The sequence below is a fragment of the Colossoma macropomum genome, unplaced genomic scaffold, assembly GCF_904425465.1.
Source record: "Colossoma macropomum unplaced genomic scaffold, Colossoma_macropomum, whole genome shotgun sequence".
Lineage (NCBI taxonomy): Eukaryota > Metazoa > Chordata > Actinopteri > Characiformes > Serrasalmidae > Colossoma > Colossoma macropomum.
This window is the reverse complement of record NW_023494784.1, coordinates 19260930-19274707: the sequence shown is the minus strand read 5'-3', so window position 1 is coordinate 19274707 and position 13778 is coordinate 19260930. Positions and strand designations below refer to the sequence as shown.

General features: G+C 38.2%; 1 protein-coding gene across 1 annotated transcript in view; it reads left to right on the top strand.

Moving 5' to 3' along the window:
- ncam2 (neural cell adhesion molecule 2) overlaps positions 1-13778 on the top strand; it is a 248801-nt gene that overhangs the window by 160513 nt on the left and 74510 nt on the right. The window contains exon 2 of the mRNA XM_036589813.1: positions 8415-8489. Within this exon, the coding sequence (XP_036445706.1) occupies positions 8415-8489 (75 nt within the window). The remainder of the gene's footprint in view (positions 1-8414; positions 8490-13778) is intronic.

The window sequence follows — 13778 nt, the reverse complement described above, 5'->3', positions numbered from 1 at the left end:
ATGCTTATGTAACATTTTATTCATATGCTGCTGATTGACATATTCGAAGCTAGGAAGCAGTGTGTCCCAGAATCATCTCTATTTTTCCCCCCACTATAACATAGTGTTTGTTATACTGTCTCTGTGCTTAATACCAACTATGATGATACAGATGTACTGTGTGCCAATTTGACCAAATAACCATTTTTTTCAATATATTTAACATGGCTGATGTACCTGACATTATCTGGCCGTTGCTACTCTAAAAGTGCTTTATAAACATTTTGGGGCCTTTAAAAGTAATTCTCTTTGGGAACCGTGCCCCCAGACCCCCCAGTACAGGCTTAGCCGCCCCTATCCATGAGCCTCTAGTGACACCCCTGCTTGACAGTGTTGTTTATTAAGTAGCGATGATGTGAAGATGATGAAGAGACTCCGCTGACACTGTCTTCATTGTAAAAGATGTTTATTACAAAGTAAAACAGTATCATACCGAGCACTATAAAGTACCTGAGAGAGGATCCGTGCCAATACTAAAGTGTCCCCCCTAGAACAGAATAATCCAGCTGCTTATATATGGTTCTTGTTGTTGAAACAGGAGACAGAACATATGGTCCTTTTTAAAATGATTTTGTCTATTTGGAATTAAGAGAAGAAGGGAAAAAGTAAGAGGCCTACTCCCTATGGGGCCCCCTTAAACATTCCAAACTCTGCAAACACAGGACGCATAGAGCTTCAGACCTCAATTTATACTAGAAGTTAAGAGTGTTTTTACCTTCTTCTACAAAAATACTCTTCTAAATACACCTCAACAGCAGAGGCTTTGTCTCTGGCAACACTCTGAAACACCTTGTGGTTCTGTAGGTGGCGTCTGATTGTAGTTTTGAATTGTTTTTAGCAGTTTCAAATTAGCAGTAGCAAATCTGTGTGCCAGTAATTGTGGCATACAGATTTGAAAAAGAAAAAAAAAGGTTTTCACTCTGTGGAAAATCATAAAAATTGCTTTGCATTGAATTTATGAGGGGAAAATGGACTACTCTCATTGTTTACTTGCTAGCCCTGCTGAGTGGAGTCTGTATTACCTGATGACTTGATGCATCAGATTAGATGTTTCAACACAGCTTATTTTAGCTTTTGCAGTAAAAGAGCATTGACATTGACTGATGTTTTTTAATTTGTTCATGGTTTTGGAAATAGGTTGAAAATGTATTAGTCCACTCTATCAGGGATGGGTTCCCACTTTTACAGGTCCTCCAGGTACATCTTTTGACTGCAGGTGGAGCTTCAAATTCAAACACTAGTGCACAGAAACTGATGGCTTGAGAAAATGGTGAATAGCAATGGTGATTGGAGGGCTGAGAAAATAAGGCAGAGCTTGAGATTGGTCGAGTGGACTTTACTTTGCACGTTCTGCAATGATGCTGAGAGCACAAATCATTTATTTCATTTCAATTCATTGGCCTAATACAATAACAGGACTCACAGAAAAATGCAATATCATTACCTTAAAAATGCAGCTTAATCAGTATTCGTTTCGTATTTAATTAGGTAGGCCTCTGGTAAACCTGTGGCTATGCCTCTGGGCTGTACTAGCCTGCTAGCTCTCACAGAGTTGATATGATTCAAAACTATGTTATATTACAAATAACATAAGTGTGGAATGTGGAATGAAGTGTGGCTTATACACACACACACACACACACACACACACACACACACACACACCTACACACACACACACACACAACTACTGACAAAGTAACTGGAAAAACACTTCTGATAAAACACTGTTACGTATGGTGCAAGAACAGTCTTCATGGTGAAGCTCAAGAGATAAATCTGCTGTAACAGATCAGAGATGCTGTTGCTATGAGAATACAAAAACATGACCAAAAGCACATTCCACGCGAAACTGTTGAACTACATAAAAATCTGTGTTATATTTTACCCGTTGTCAGGTTGTGCCCCATCCTCCTCTACATAGTTCTAAGCAGAATTTGCGCTTTCCAACTACAATACAAGATCAGTTTTGTTGTTTGCTTGATTCTGGTGGAGACTGACTCTGGTAAACCAAGATTAGCATTAAATGATAACTTCTAACTGCAGTGCAGGCTAAGAAAATGTGTGTCTTACTGTTAGCTCTGTGGCTTTAGGGAAGGCTGGCGTCCCTCAGTGCTCTGCGAGATGATTAGACTGGAGCAGCTCAGCCTGAGGACATTGCACAACTACCTGCTTAATTACTGCTTACAGACACTTTCCACCCAGGATGCTTTGATTAGAATACCAAATACACCACAGGATTACTGTAAAACCAATAGTCAAGCCCCTGGCCCCTGGCTTACATTGATTTTATGTGGAGTTGTTTGCTTGGTTGTTTTATTTTTTGGACTGAAGAATCACTCAGTTTCACTGTGTCATGATGTGGTTTTGTTTAGTTTGTGTAATGGCATTTGCAAACTTAAAGGGAGTTATGCAATCAAGCTGTAATTTAACCCAAGTTTGAGAAAACCAGCCCTCGTTCGTTCATTCACTCACTCATGCGAAGAAATCAAACAAAACTGTATGTTTGCAATTTTATAAACTACTGCATTAATTCTAATGGTTAAAAATCTCTGCAACAACACAAATAGCATTTGTAATTCTTGAACATAGAGCAAATATCAATAATGTATGTAGAAAGTGAACAAAGCTAAACCTAGTACAGACCACAGCAGGACTCCATTTGTAATTACTGATGCCACCAGCTTCTGAGAGATTTAATTAAAACTCCGAATAAAAACCTATGCAGCAATATTGACTGGGTCGAATGCCTCTGATAAATTCTTTGAAAATAATGAAAAAAGGCAGCACAGTGCTGCTTATTTTCAAAGAAGCAAGCCAGACTGTTTACAAGAAACAATAGAGCTATTATAAAGCTGGCTCCTGTAGCCTTAATGATGTACTGTATTTTTGCCATGCATTGTAAGGCATAAAGCTGTGCATTCAAAAAAAAAGAAAAATACTAACTAGAAGTTTTAGGCTTAGGTGATAATTTGTACACGTCATTCATATTTTTGCAGTTTTAGGCCGTATGCAGTCTCCCAGACTTTTAGGAGTTAACGGTTAGTACTACACCATTAAAATAAAACTATATAATTATATACATAATGAATGACATTATAAGTTGGCATGTCAAGTCTACACTTTATTTTCTTTTCTTTATTTGGATGCCAAGGAAGGAAAAAAAAAAAGGAAAGTATCTCTCTCTGAAAGACCGGACATTATGCGCAAAAAACTGTTGATTAAATGAAAGCTTATTTTTAAGTGCACAAATAGCTGTGGCCCAGAAATCCATTGTTAATTCACTACACAGCATAGCAACAATGGAGTTACAACTAGGGGAGTAGCCAGCATGTAAAACATATTTTGGTCATGCATCTTTTACAGTTAAGGTATACAGTTATGGAATGCCTTACTTAAAAAATCAAAACACAAAATTAACTGAAAGGTTTTTTTGAATATAGAAGTGCAAGACTAGCTCAAACAAAACAAATCTATAGAGACTGAGAGTTTAATGAACATAAATTTATATTCACATGCTCAAGTATAGTTGATCAGACACATCAGAATACCTACATGGATTGATGCTGCTTATAAATCAACATGCATGTTTAAAATTTCTTCAGTTGTGTATGTTGTACATGCTGTTTTATTTGTCTTATCTTCTCTTAAAAGCCTAACCTGGAGCAGGGATTGCAAATTGCCTTCTGCAAGAATCCCTATAGACAAGATATGTATACATTAGTGAATTCAGCAGCATTAAGATGCACAAACTGCTAACAGGAGTTCAAATGCACACACAGCTTGTACAGTCTCCATGGGAAAGCAATGACAATTGAAAAGAATGCTCTGGAGCAGCCACACATGAGCCTAAGTTCACCATGTCCAATGCCAAGTGTAGGCTAGAGGTGTATTAAGCTCCCCAGCATTAAGATGTGGAGCAGTGGAACTGCACTTTCTAGAGTGATGGAGCACCAGCCAATACCCTTGGGATGAGGTCAAGTGGTGTTTGTGATCCAGAACTAATCATCTAACCATTAATACCTGATCTCACTAGTGCTGCCGCTGCTGAATGCAATGTTCCAACACTTAATATAAAGGCTTCCCTGAAGAGTAGAGACAGTTACTGCAGCAGAGGGGGACAGACTTACTCTTGATTTTGGAAAAAATATTGGATGAGCAGGTGTCCACAGACTTTTGGCCATATATTGTACCAGGTGTCTTAACCTGGGCGTCACAGTCTGGTCCCAGAGGGGGTGCAAGAGTGGTGCAACAAGACATTGAGAAAATAATGTAGACTTTTTACCCAAAAAAGGGTCACACTGTGCAAAAGGTTGAGATGCCCTTTTATCTGCATTACACACATTTTATGTAATAATGTTTACCTGTACTGTCCCAGGCAAGTAAACAAACACACACAAAATAAACAAAACCATATCTGGACATCAAAGTCCATAGTCAGTAAATGAAGAATTTATAATCAATAAATCAGTGTATTAAGAAATAATTTAACCAGAAATTTCAAACACTAATCTTTACAAAAATAACTAATCTGATTACACTTTTTTTCAAAAGTATACTACACTGATTGCATGTAATTAATTTTAGTAATCAGGTTACATAATCCAGATTGTATAGAATTCATTAGTAACCAACACTATTCATAAATCATGCAATAATTGTTGTGTCAGTGTTGTGGTCAATCTTTGCATCGGCAGCCACAACTCAATAGACAGCATTATCAAGACTGCTTCACATTCAGAGAGTCATTAACATGTTCATATTTATGTCATCATTGCTGCTCTTTCTTGGCTGGTGAGATTTAACACTGTTTACATTGTCTCTGCATGACTTGCTCAGTGTTTATATCTACAGATGCTTCGGCTAAACAAACATCTGCCTGTTGTACTTTTTGAAACTGATCTGTGTAAGAGTAGAAACGTCTGATAGTCACTGTTATCTGATACAGGGTGTTTTTTTATGTTTAGACTTCAGAGTGGTAAAACCTCATTTTGGCTGCAGTGACTGTTGATCCCTATCTGTTTAATTAGATTATTTGGCTGACAGACAGGCAGGCTTTATCAGAAAGCCAGGGTCCCGTGTGAATGCAGAATAATTAATTGGTTTAATTATATTTAGTTCCACTACTGATTCACAGGGAAGTCGTCGGAGATAACCCATAACCCAGAATCACAGCTCGAACCAGGAGATTTAAGAGAGATAGACTGAGGTCCGTGTGTGCTGGACCATATGTATGGCCACTGCTCTTGGGAATAAAATGTGTAACAGCTACAAATTTGAGAGTTCTGTAACTTGTGTTTAAAACACTGCAAAATATTAATATGTCCCTTAACTTTTAAATCATGGGAGCAAATGTTTTGTTGCATTGGCGACACTGGCACAAAAATGAGAATCACAGGGCCCATGTGGGTTAAATGTTTGTCAGTTGTGTTTTTTAAGGAGCTTTTAGTTCTGATAATTTGTTCAGGCATTTTAGCATTGTTCTACTTTTCCCTTCATTTTTACTTTGTTTAGCCATTTCATCAGTGATTTATCAGCCCATCACCAGCTATGCTCAGGATAAAGCCAAAGACATAAAAAGATTTGACTAGATCTGCTTGTATTGCACCATGTTGTAGAGGTTCAAAATAGCTTCTGTATCTTCTCTCAGATTCCTTTGAACAAATGCAACAGAGTTGGTTTTACTGGATTTAAAATACTGTGCACAAATCATGCCATGGCTAAAAGTGGCATATGGCTCTTAGACCTCATCTAAACACTGTTTGTCAACTTTAAGTTGTCAGCATGCTGCTACATCACCCATAAAAGCTCCTGTCATGCTCTGTCTGGTCTAGCTTTTTTGAGTAGTAGGGTACTCAGTGTTCTCAGAGTTTAGTATGGCAGTCAATAAGGCTCCGATTTACTAAAATTAACTTTTTTTTGTTTTAACCTTTTGGTCAGCTGTAACCACTTTTCTTGCATCTCAGTGAGGAAACTTTTCCACAAAAGTAGAGATTCTTATAAAATGTCTCTCAATGTTCGACTTTTTATGATCGACTGAAGTTGCTTCTAATTCACCAGCTTCTTGTTTGAAGTGACTTACCTGCGTCGCTATGTGACCAGCAGTCTGCGCAGCAATCTTCAGCATTAAAGGGTGAATTAGCAGTTCCACATTAACAGCAGCATTTAAGACCATTTATTGTAAAAACTTTTAGAACTGTGTGTTATAACGATCAGCAGAGCTTTATTTCACAGTACAGGAGCATGTTATTTTACTAGTTATTTATTTTTATTATGTTATTTTACTTTTATTTAGTGCTGCTGTAGAGCCACGACAGCACAGTAAAAGAGACCTGCATGTTGCAGACTATAATAATAGTAATAGACTATTACTAATAGTACTGCACAGAGCCAGCGTCACTGATGAGAATTTTGAGGCTAAAGTGTTGCCAAAGTTTAATTTAAGACTCCGAATGTCATGTCTGTGCATATCTAGCTGAAATGTTTAAATTGGAGCAGTTTTATTTCAACAGTTGACAGTGCTTTGCACAAAATTGTTTGGTTTGTATACAGTTATTTTTGTTAGGAAAAACCTAGAATGATTGACTTTTTTGAATTGAATTTTTGTTGGATATCACGCCTTTGGTTGTGCAAGTTTAATTGTTGGTTACACTTAAACTCACTTTTTGGTGATCTTTTTGTATATTTGCAGCTTTTCAATTGTTTCTTTCTGGCACATCATTAAATGCAGCGTATTGTTCACACTTTCAGTTGGGCTTGTTTGGTGCGTCCGGTGGAAATACACAAACATTCTGACAATCACGCTTTGAAAGTAGCTAGAAAGTAGTGCACTACTTTTCAAAAGGTAGCTAAAAAGTACTTGTAGCTAGCTACAAATGTTGGGAAAGTAGCTACAAAGTAGCTAACTACTAACTGACTAAATTTTGGAAAAAAATACCCCTGCTGGTTTCTTTGAAAGCGTGTCTGCTGAAAAGAACTGAAGATGTAATAAAGGCAAAGACTGGACACATTAAATACTGAAGAGTTTATTACAGTTAGTTTTTGAGGTTTCTGTTTAATTTCCTGTAAATGTTTTTTTTTTCCCCAGATGCTGAAAAATTAATAACTTTAAAAGGCATTTTGACTGGAAATCCTCCCACATACCTACACCATAAATCTTTCACAGACTTGCATTTCAGCAGCCACCGTTAATTCCAAAAACCTAAACTCACCACGGCTATGAAGAGCAGTTGGCACATGCAAAAGCCTATTTAATATTTTCTCCACCTTTCTGCATATAGTCATCTATGCAGTTATTCTTTGCATATCACCCAGTAGACCCAGTAGACACCCACTAACTGCATCTGCAATCTGTGTTACACATGCAGATCAGTACTCTTTATCTGGGATCTGGTAAACCAGGGCCTGAATGTGTAATGAGAGAGTAATGCATTAATAGGTATAGCTTGAGTATACTCTGAGAATAATTATAGATTGGTTGCTATGGGCAGCAGCTCTCAGATTTGTCGCCATCCAGAAGACTGGCTATTGCCTGACTGTACTGTAATTAATCATTTTGCCAAAGCCGATGATTTCCTAGCAACACTCTGCGTGCACATGGTTATGTATGTGTTTGTCCAGTTCAGCCTTTGCTCTTGCGTTCCAGGGCACATAAATCATTAAGGAGCATTACTCAGTCATTTTCCGATGGATGGAGAGGTCTGACCTCGATCTGCGGAAGTTTTCTCCCTATTTCAGTTCCATGAGCTCGCAGACCTGACTTTCCATCACACGCCAGCTCACACATTCATGATTTGAACTCATGCATACATTATGTGGCTCTTTCATATGCGGACCACTGCGCTCTTCTGCACACCAATGAACCTGAGCGGCCCACTCACACTTGCTTTAATGAAGACCACTATACCCCCCCACTCTCTTTTTATACTGCTCTCTGATAGAGGAACATGGTAAAACCAGCCTCTGCAAAGGAGCTCCCCTTGGTTTTGAACAACCTTTTTTTAAATCCACAGGACAAAGAGAAGCATAGATGGAGTCAGAGTTATGGTAATGCAAGAAAAGCCAAGGAGCATAAAAAACACGAGAAAGATCTAAGCCTCATCTCTTCATCTCTTTCTTTTCCTCCTACTTTTTTTTTCTTTTTTCCTTCATCAAATTCTGCATCTTCTGTGCTGGCTGATCTGATTGAAGTGATCAAGAGGGGGCTTACTGTACTTACCACCGCTCTCATCCCCCCAGCTCCAAATGACATTTTTACATGCAGCCTGTGGCTCGGTCTGATTCTGTGGGAGGATCGTGTGAATCTCTTTTGTCTGTGGTTCGTGTATGATGAATATCGCATGACCTCCTCTCTTATCTCTCTCTAACTCTGGCAGGTGTCCTCCAGGTGTCCATCTCTCTGAAGAAGGTAGAACTGAGTGTGGGAGAGTCCAAGTTCTTCACCTGTACAGGTCAGTCCCTCACTGTAGAACTGTCTGTTAACCCAAGATGGCTAAAATAGCTGTACAGTACCAGTCAAACGGTATGGATGCACCTACTCCTAGAAGAGTTCCTCATTCTCACCCTTTAACACTTTAGTATATATATATATATATATATATATATATATACACACACATACATACATACATACATAAGTTTTATTTTTCAAATTAGCCCCTCTTTGCCCTGAAGTTTACGCACACTTGCTGTTCTCTCAAGCACCTTCACGAGGAGCATGCTTTTCCAACTGTTCCCACATATGTTGAGCACTTTGTTGGCTTAATCAGGGGGGAAGCATTAAAAATATATTTAGAAACGCATTCAAACATAAGAATGAATATCACAATTTATACACAATGGGCCAGATTAATAAAAAAACAGGTAGTAATCGTGCTTCACCATGCAAAATGAGCGGCGATAATTAAGTCCTATTCATAAAGTAACCATTGCGGTGATTAGCAAACCAGCCTCTCCTCATTGTTGTGGTATTTTTATATGCGTGTTAGGCAAAAGACAAATCAGAATCAACACGCTAAAGAGATGATACACATTAAAGGCCTCTTTGGGTGCCAAAATAGATGAAAATAGAAGAAAAGTAAATGTCTCAAAATCACCGCTACAGATTTTAAGAAAGGTACTGTTTAGTAAAAATTAAACAATGGAAATATATCGAATGTAACAAGAACTGTCAACTGTTAAAAGTGAAAAGAAAAAGAAGTGAGAGAAAACATTTCACAGGGAGTCCCAGCACTTGACAAAAACTTTTTAAAAGTTCTTCTTCTAAATCATGATAAAATCAAAATAATCTCTCCTCAGTGTAATGAAAAATATTCTATGCACAGATATGAGGAGTAAAGTTACCGAAACTATTTACAGAATTGCTTTTTTTTTTTATCTTTTTTTAGTATTGTGTATTTTATCATATTTTGTATTGTGTCATTGCTAATTCATGAGGCACAGCACCTCTTAACTGTAATCACTGTAAAGCCTCTCAGTAATTACTGCTCTAAACTTCACTTCACCCATCACTGTGGAAGGGAAAAACAGTCCAGCAGCAGCGTGCCAGACAAAACCCATTAACGGTAAAAGTATATTTATGATGGTAAAAGTATGATGGTAAAAATCTGCAAAGTTACAGCAAAAACTAACAGCCGTTACAATAAACACAAATGTATGTGTTTTTGTGAATTTACTTTGCTTCTGTTACAACAGTAGTACTTAAATACAAAAAGCAGTGTATGTACAGTTTGTTCACGTACATTTAACTTTTCACAGGTGTTGACCATTAAATCTTTACTTTGCAACTTTACAACATGCATTGAATCAGGCGTGTCCAATATTTTGACTGGTACTGTGCAAAGAGTTTGACCTGCAAAAAATACCCATGACTTTATACATATTTTTAAACATACAACAACATATACAGTATCCATAATGAATACTATAGGAATTCAAAATTGTGTGCACACAAGGCATAACTAAGGATAAAAGTCATGTGTGTTGGTGTTTGTGTGGATGGGTAACATTGGTCAGTTTACATCCAATTCATAAATTGTGCATATGTTTTTGGTTACATTACTTTAAATTAGCCACTTTTTCAGTATTGCAGTTTATAACTTGCAGTCAGCTGCATGGCTAAGCTGCTGTAAGTGCTGGGCTCTGTAAGCTCCAGGCTCTCCCCAGCAGGCTGCCTTTAACTGGGAGAGGCATCCTGACCCCTGATGGATGCCCTCCAGGTGACAGCTTATTAGTTCACCTGGCTGGATGCTCATGACACTGCAGCTGCCCACACGCCCTTCAAGCATACAGGTCAACCTCCTGACGCAGAATAAAGTTACACAGGCAGATGTGTTTCAAGGGAGGCAATACAGTACAGGAGAAACATGACTGATATAATCTTCTACCAATATCTGTTTTTGCCTATATTCACATACATACTCTTTGTGAGCTATGTATGACATATATAGTCTTACATAGGCTACCAATATTTGTTTTCTGCCTGTACTAGTAACAAATGTCATACATGCACTACATCAAATGTCCAGAAGGTATCCAGACATCTGCTCATTCAACATTTCTTCAAAAATCAAGGATCTTACATTTTGTATCATCTTGTAGTAAGTGACATGCCCAAATACAGTGCTCTGAGTCTAGGCCATTTTTGTCCATGTGAAAAGTTAGTTATTTCCTAAAATTGGCCTTGTCACAATCTGCTTACCATGAGTTGCATGTTCAAGTCCCATTTGAACCTGTGTACTTTATTTTTTTTCTGCACATGGTAACTTTGCACCAAAGTCAAAGGGGTCCTCCAACTTGCAAAGTAATTAAACAGCTGAAAAAACAATATCGCTGCATACAAGATGCTGTATGTATCATTACATACAAGAAATGCTCCTACTACTGTTCCTGCTACTACTACTACTACTACTACTACTACAGCTACTACAGCTACTACTACTAAACACATTTGACAAAAGCTCTTCTCTTCCTGTTCTAATTAGTGAATTACACTAGGGCTGGGAAACAATTCAAATAATTCATCATGAATAATCGCATTTGTCTCATTTGCTTAAATTTGACGCTAAATAAAGTTTTCTTTCCATTTAAAAAAGCAATGCATTTTGTTAAAGCTGTGTAGGCAGACAAAAGCTTTATCAGAATGTAAATTGTTCAGTAACATTTATCATGTGAATACAGAGTGAACCTGAAAATCATGTGAACGCAGAGTGACCACAAAAATAAGGTGAATATGATTTCCAATTTAACAGTGATATCCAGAGAGTGCAACAGTGGCTGCATGCTCCAGCTCTTTCGAGATTGTAGCCCTCTCACCCTTACACCACTATGTTATATCTTGTTTCAAAGGGAACTAATGTTCTACTTGTTGATTTACCCATATGTCTTATGCGAGCACTGTCCAGTGTCCTGTACTGAATTACTGATAATGCCAGCTTCAGCACCAGCATCATTATGTGATGTAATTTATTGACAAATTCATGTTATTACAGTGGCTGGAAATAGCTGTGATTTTACCAAGAGAGCCATCAATGGAACTTGCCATTTAAAAGCTGGATTTGAAAGAGACAGCTATAGGCAAGAATATAATCATAGCAACATAGAGCAGCTGGGTTCAGGGTGGAACTATGGATGATTTGAAGGATCAAACTAGGAAAAAATGTGTTAATGGTGTTTAAGTGCCAGTAATCATTTATCATGTTAACTTTGACACTACTAAATTCCATTACTCTAAGGTGTACCCATTACTAACACAGGTATTCAAATGAGTAAGTTTGTATAATCTCCATAGAAAAGAATTACCAATATAATGGGACACCTTGGAGCAGTCACACATAGTCTAAGGTCTCCATGTCCAATGCCAAGTGTCAGTTAGAGGGGTATAAAGCTCCAAACTGTGTTCTTTGGAATGATTGAGCACCATCCCAAAACCTTTGGGATGAGTTGAAGTGGCATTTGTGATCCAGCATCTTCATCCAACATCAGTACCGGACCTCACTATTGCTCTTGTGGCTGAATTCAATCAAATCCTCACAGCAATATTCCAACATATTGTAAAGTATGTTACTGCAGGAAATAGGGGGACATTGTTGATCAAATAACATAAAAATGGACACAAAACAAAATGTATAGGCTTTGGATCTGTTGGTTAACCACCAAGTGTGATAAGTCAAAATTCCTTTTACCATAGACAAAACTAGCTTAGACTCAGTTGCTAATGGTCAACTACAAAATGACACATGCTCAGAGGTCTAGAGGGAGTTGTTGCCCCCTTTTCTGTGCTAATAGCCTCTTTTCTGCCAAGAAAGCTTTACAGTAGATGTTGGGACAGGACTCCATTCAGCCACAAGAGCATTGATGAGGTCAGGTACTGATGTTAGCCAATTAGTTCTTGGTCACAAACGGCACTCCAGCTCATCCCAAAGGTATTCAACAGTGCTTCACTGCTCTATTCCTTCTTCTGGAAAGTTACTATTTCAGTCATATGAGATCAGGGAGCTTTGAGTAAACTTCCATTGCATGTAGCCTACAGGTCAGTCTTCAAGCACAGGTCAGCAAGAATAACAGTCCAGAGGAGTATAATCGGTTAATCATGCCTTATTAAAGCATGCTGAGAGGTCTCACAATGGTCAATTGATTTCTCACTGTTTTGGTGCAGGCGCAGCTAAATGCATTAATTAAGAGTGACTGAACAGCCAGAGGAGCTGCCACTCCTGACACTCACCCCCACAGAGCTCAACACGCACACATGTACCATAAAACCACTAGCCTCCTGCTGGCAGTTTCAATATCTCAGTCATTCAGTGCTCTCTTTTCACTGCTTGCCATCACACTCTCATAAACCTCTAGTGTCTATGCGGCACAGTGGAGGTGGTTTATTTTAGCAAGGATTAATCAGCCCTGCACATAAGAAAATAATCAGATCTGTATATTACCTATGATCTGTCCCATCAGTCTTACTGATATGTTTATTCCTGCATTTCTTCAACTCCTGAAAAACATGGTTCCATGCACACCAAAACATGCACAAAAAAGGACTCTCTTAAGACAAAAAAAGCCCACCACCCCAAGCCTCCTGTATTAAGCCAGTATTTCAACATTCTAAGACACACGAATGGAGCTTTAACTCAAGAAGTACATCAAACATGGTAGTCATCGGCTATGAAACCAATGGAGAATTAAAAGAAAAGTGAATACCAGTAGGAAAAACAGCAATATGCCGCCCAAAAAAAATCCCCCCATTAGTTACTGAAATAGTCTTCAACTTCACAGTCAGTGGACATGCTGCAAAACACATGGTACAGTCCACCGTTCAGACATGAACAGAAATCAATATGTTTACACGACTCCCACTACACTTGCCTACCCTTTTAAATCGTTATGATGACCACATCTGTCAAAAACCTAGAAGAATCATAATACATTCCATTTATAGATTAATGTGAGACTTTCATAGAGCTCTGGGGTGGGCTGTGTACTCAATACAACTACACATGAGTCTGTAAACATTGAATGTATTATGATTCTTCCTGTGATCAGCATGGCTACACAGTCATACAGTAACAACACATGAGACAGACGAATACAGAGCTTAAAAGGGAATTCTGCCAAGTTTTCAAAATTCCTGCATAAGTCACTTGAGATGTGAATGTCATTCAGAGTGGCTTCATATGAATTGGCTCATTGCAGAGAAACTTACCAACTCCGATTTCTTTACAATGGTGGTGAGAATAATACAATAT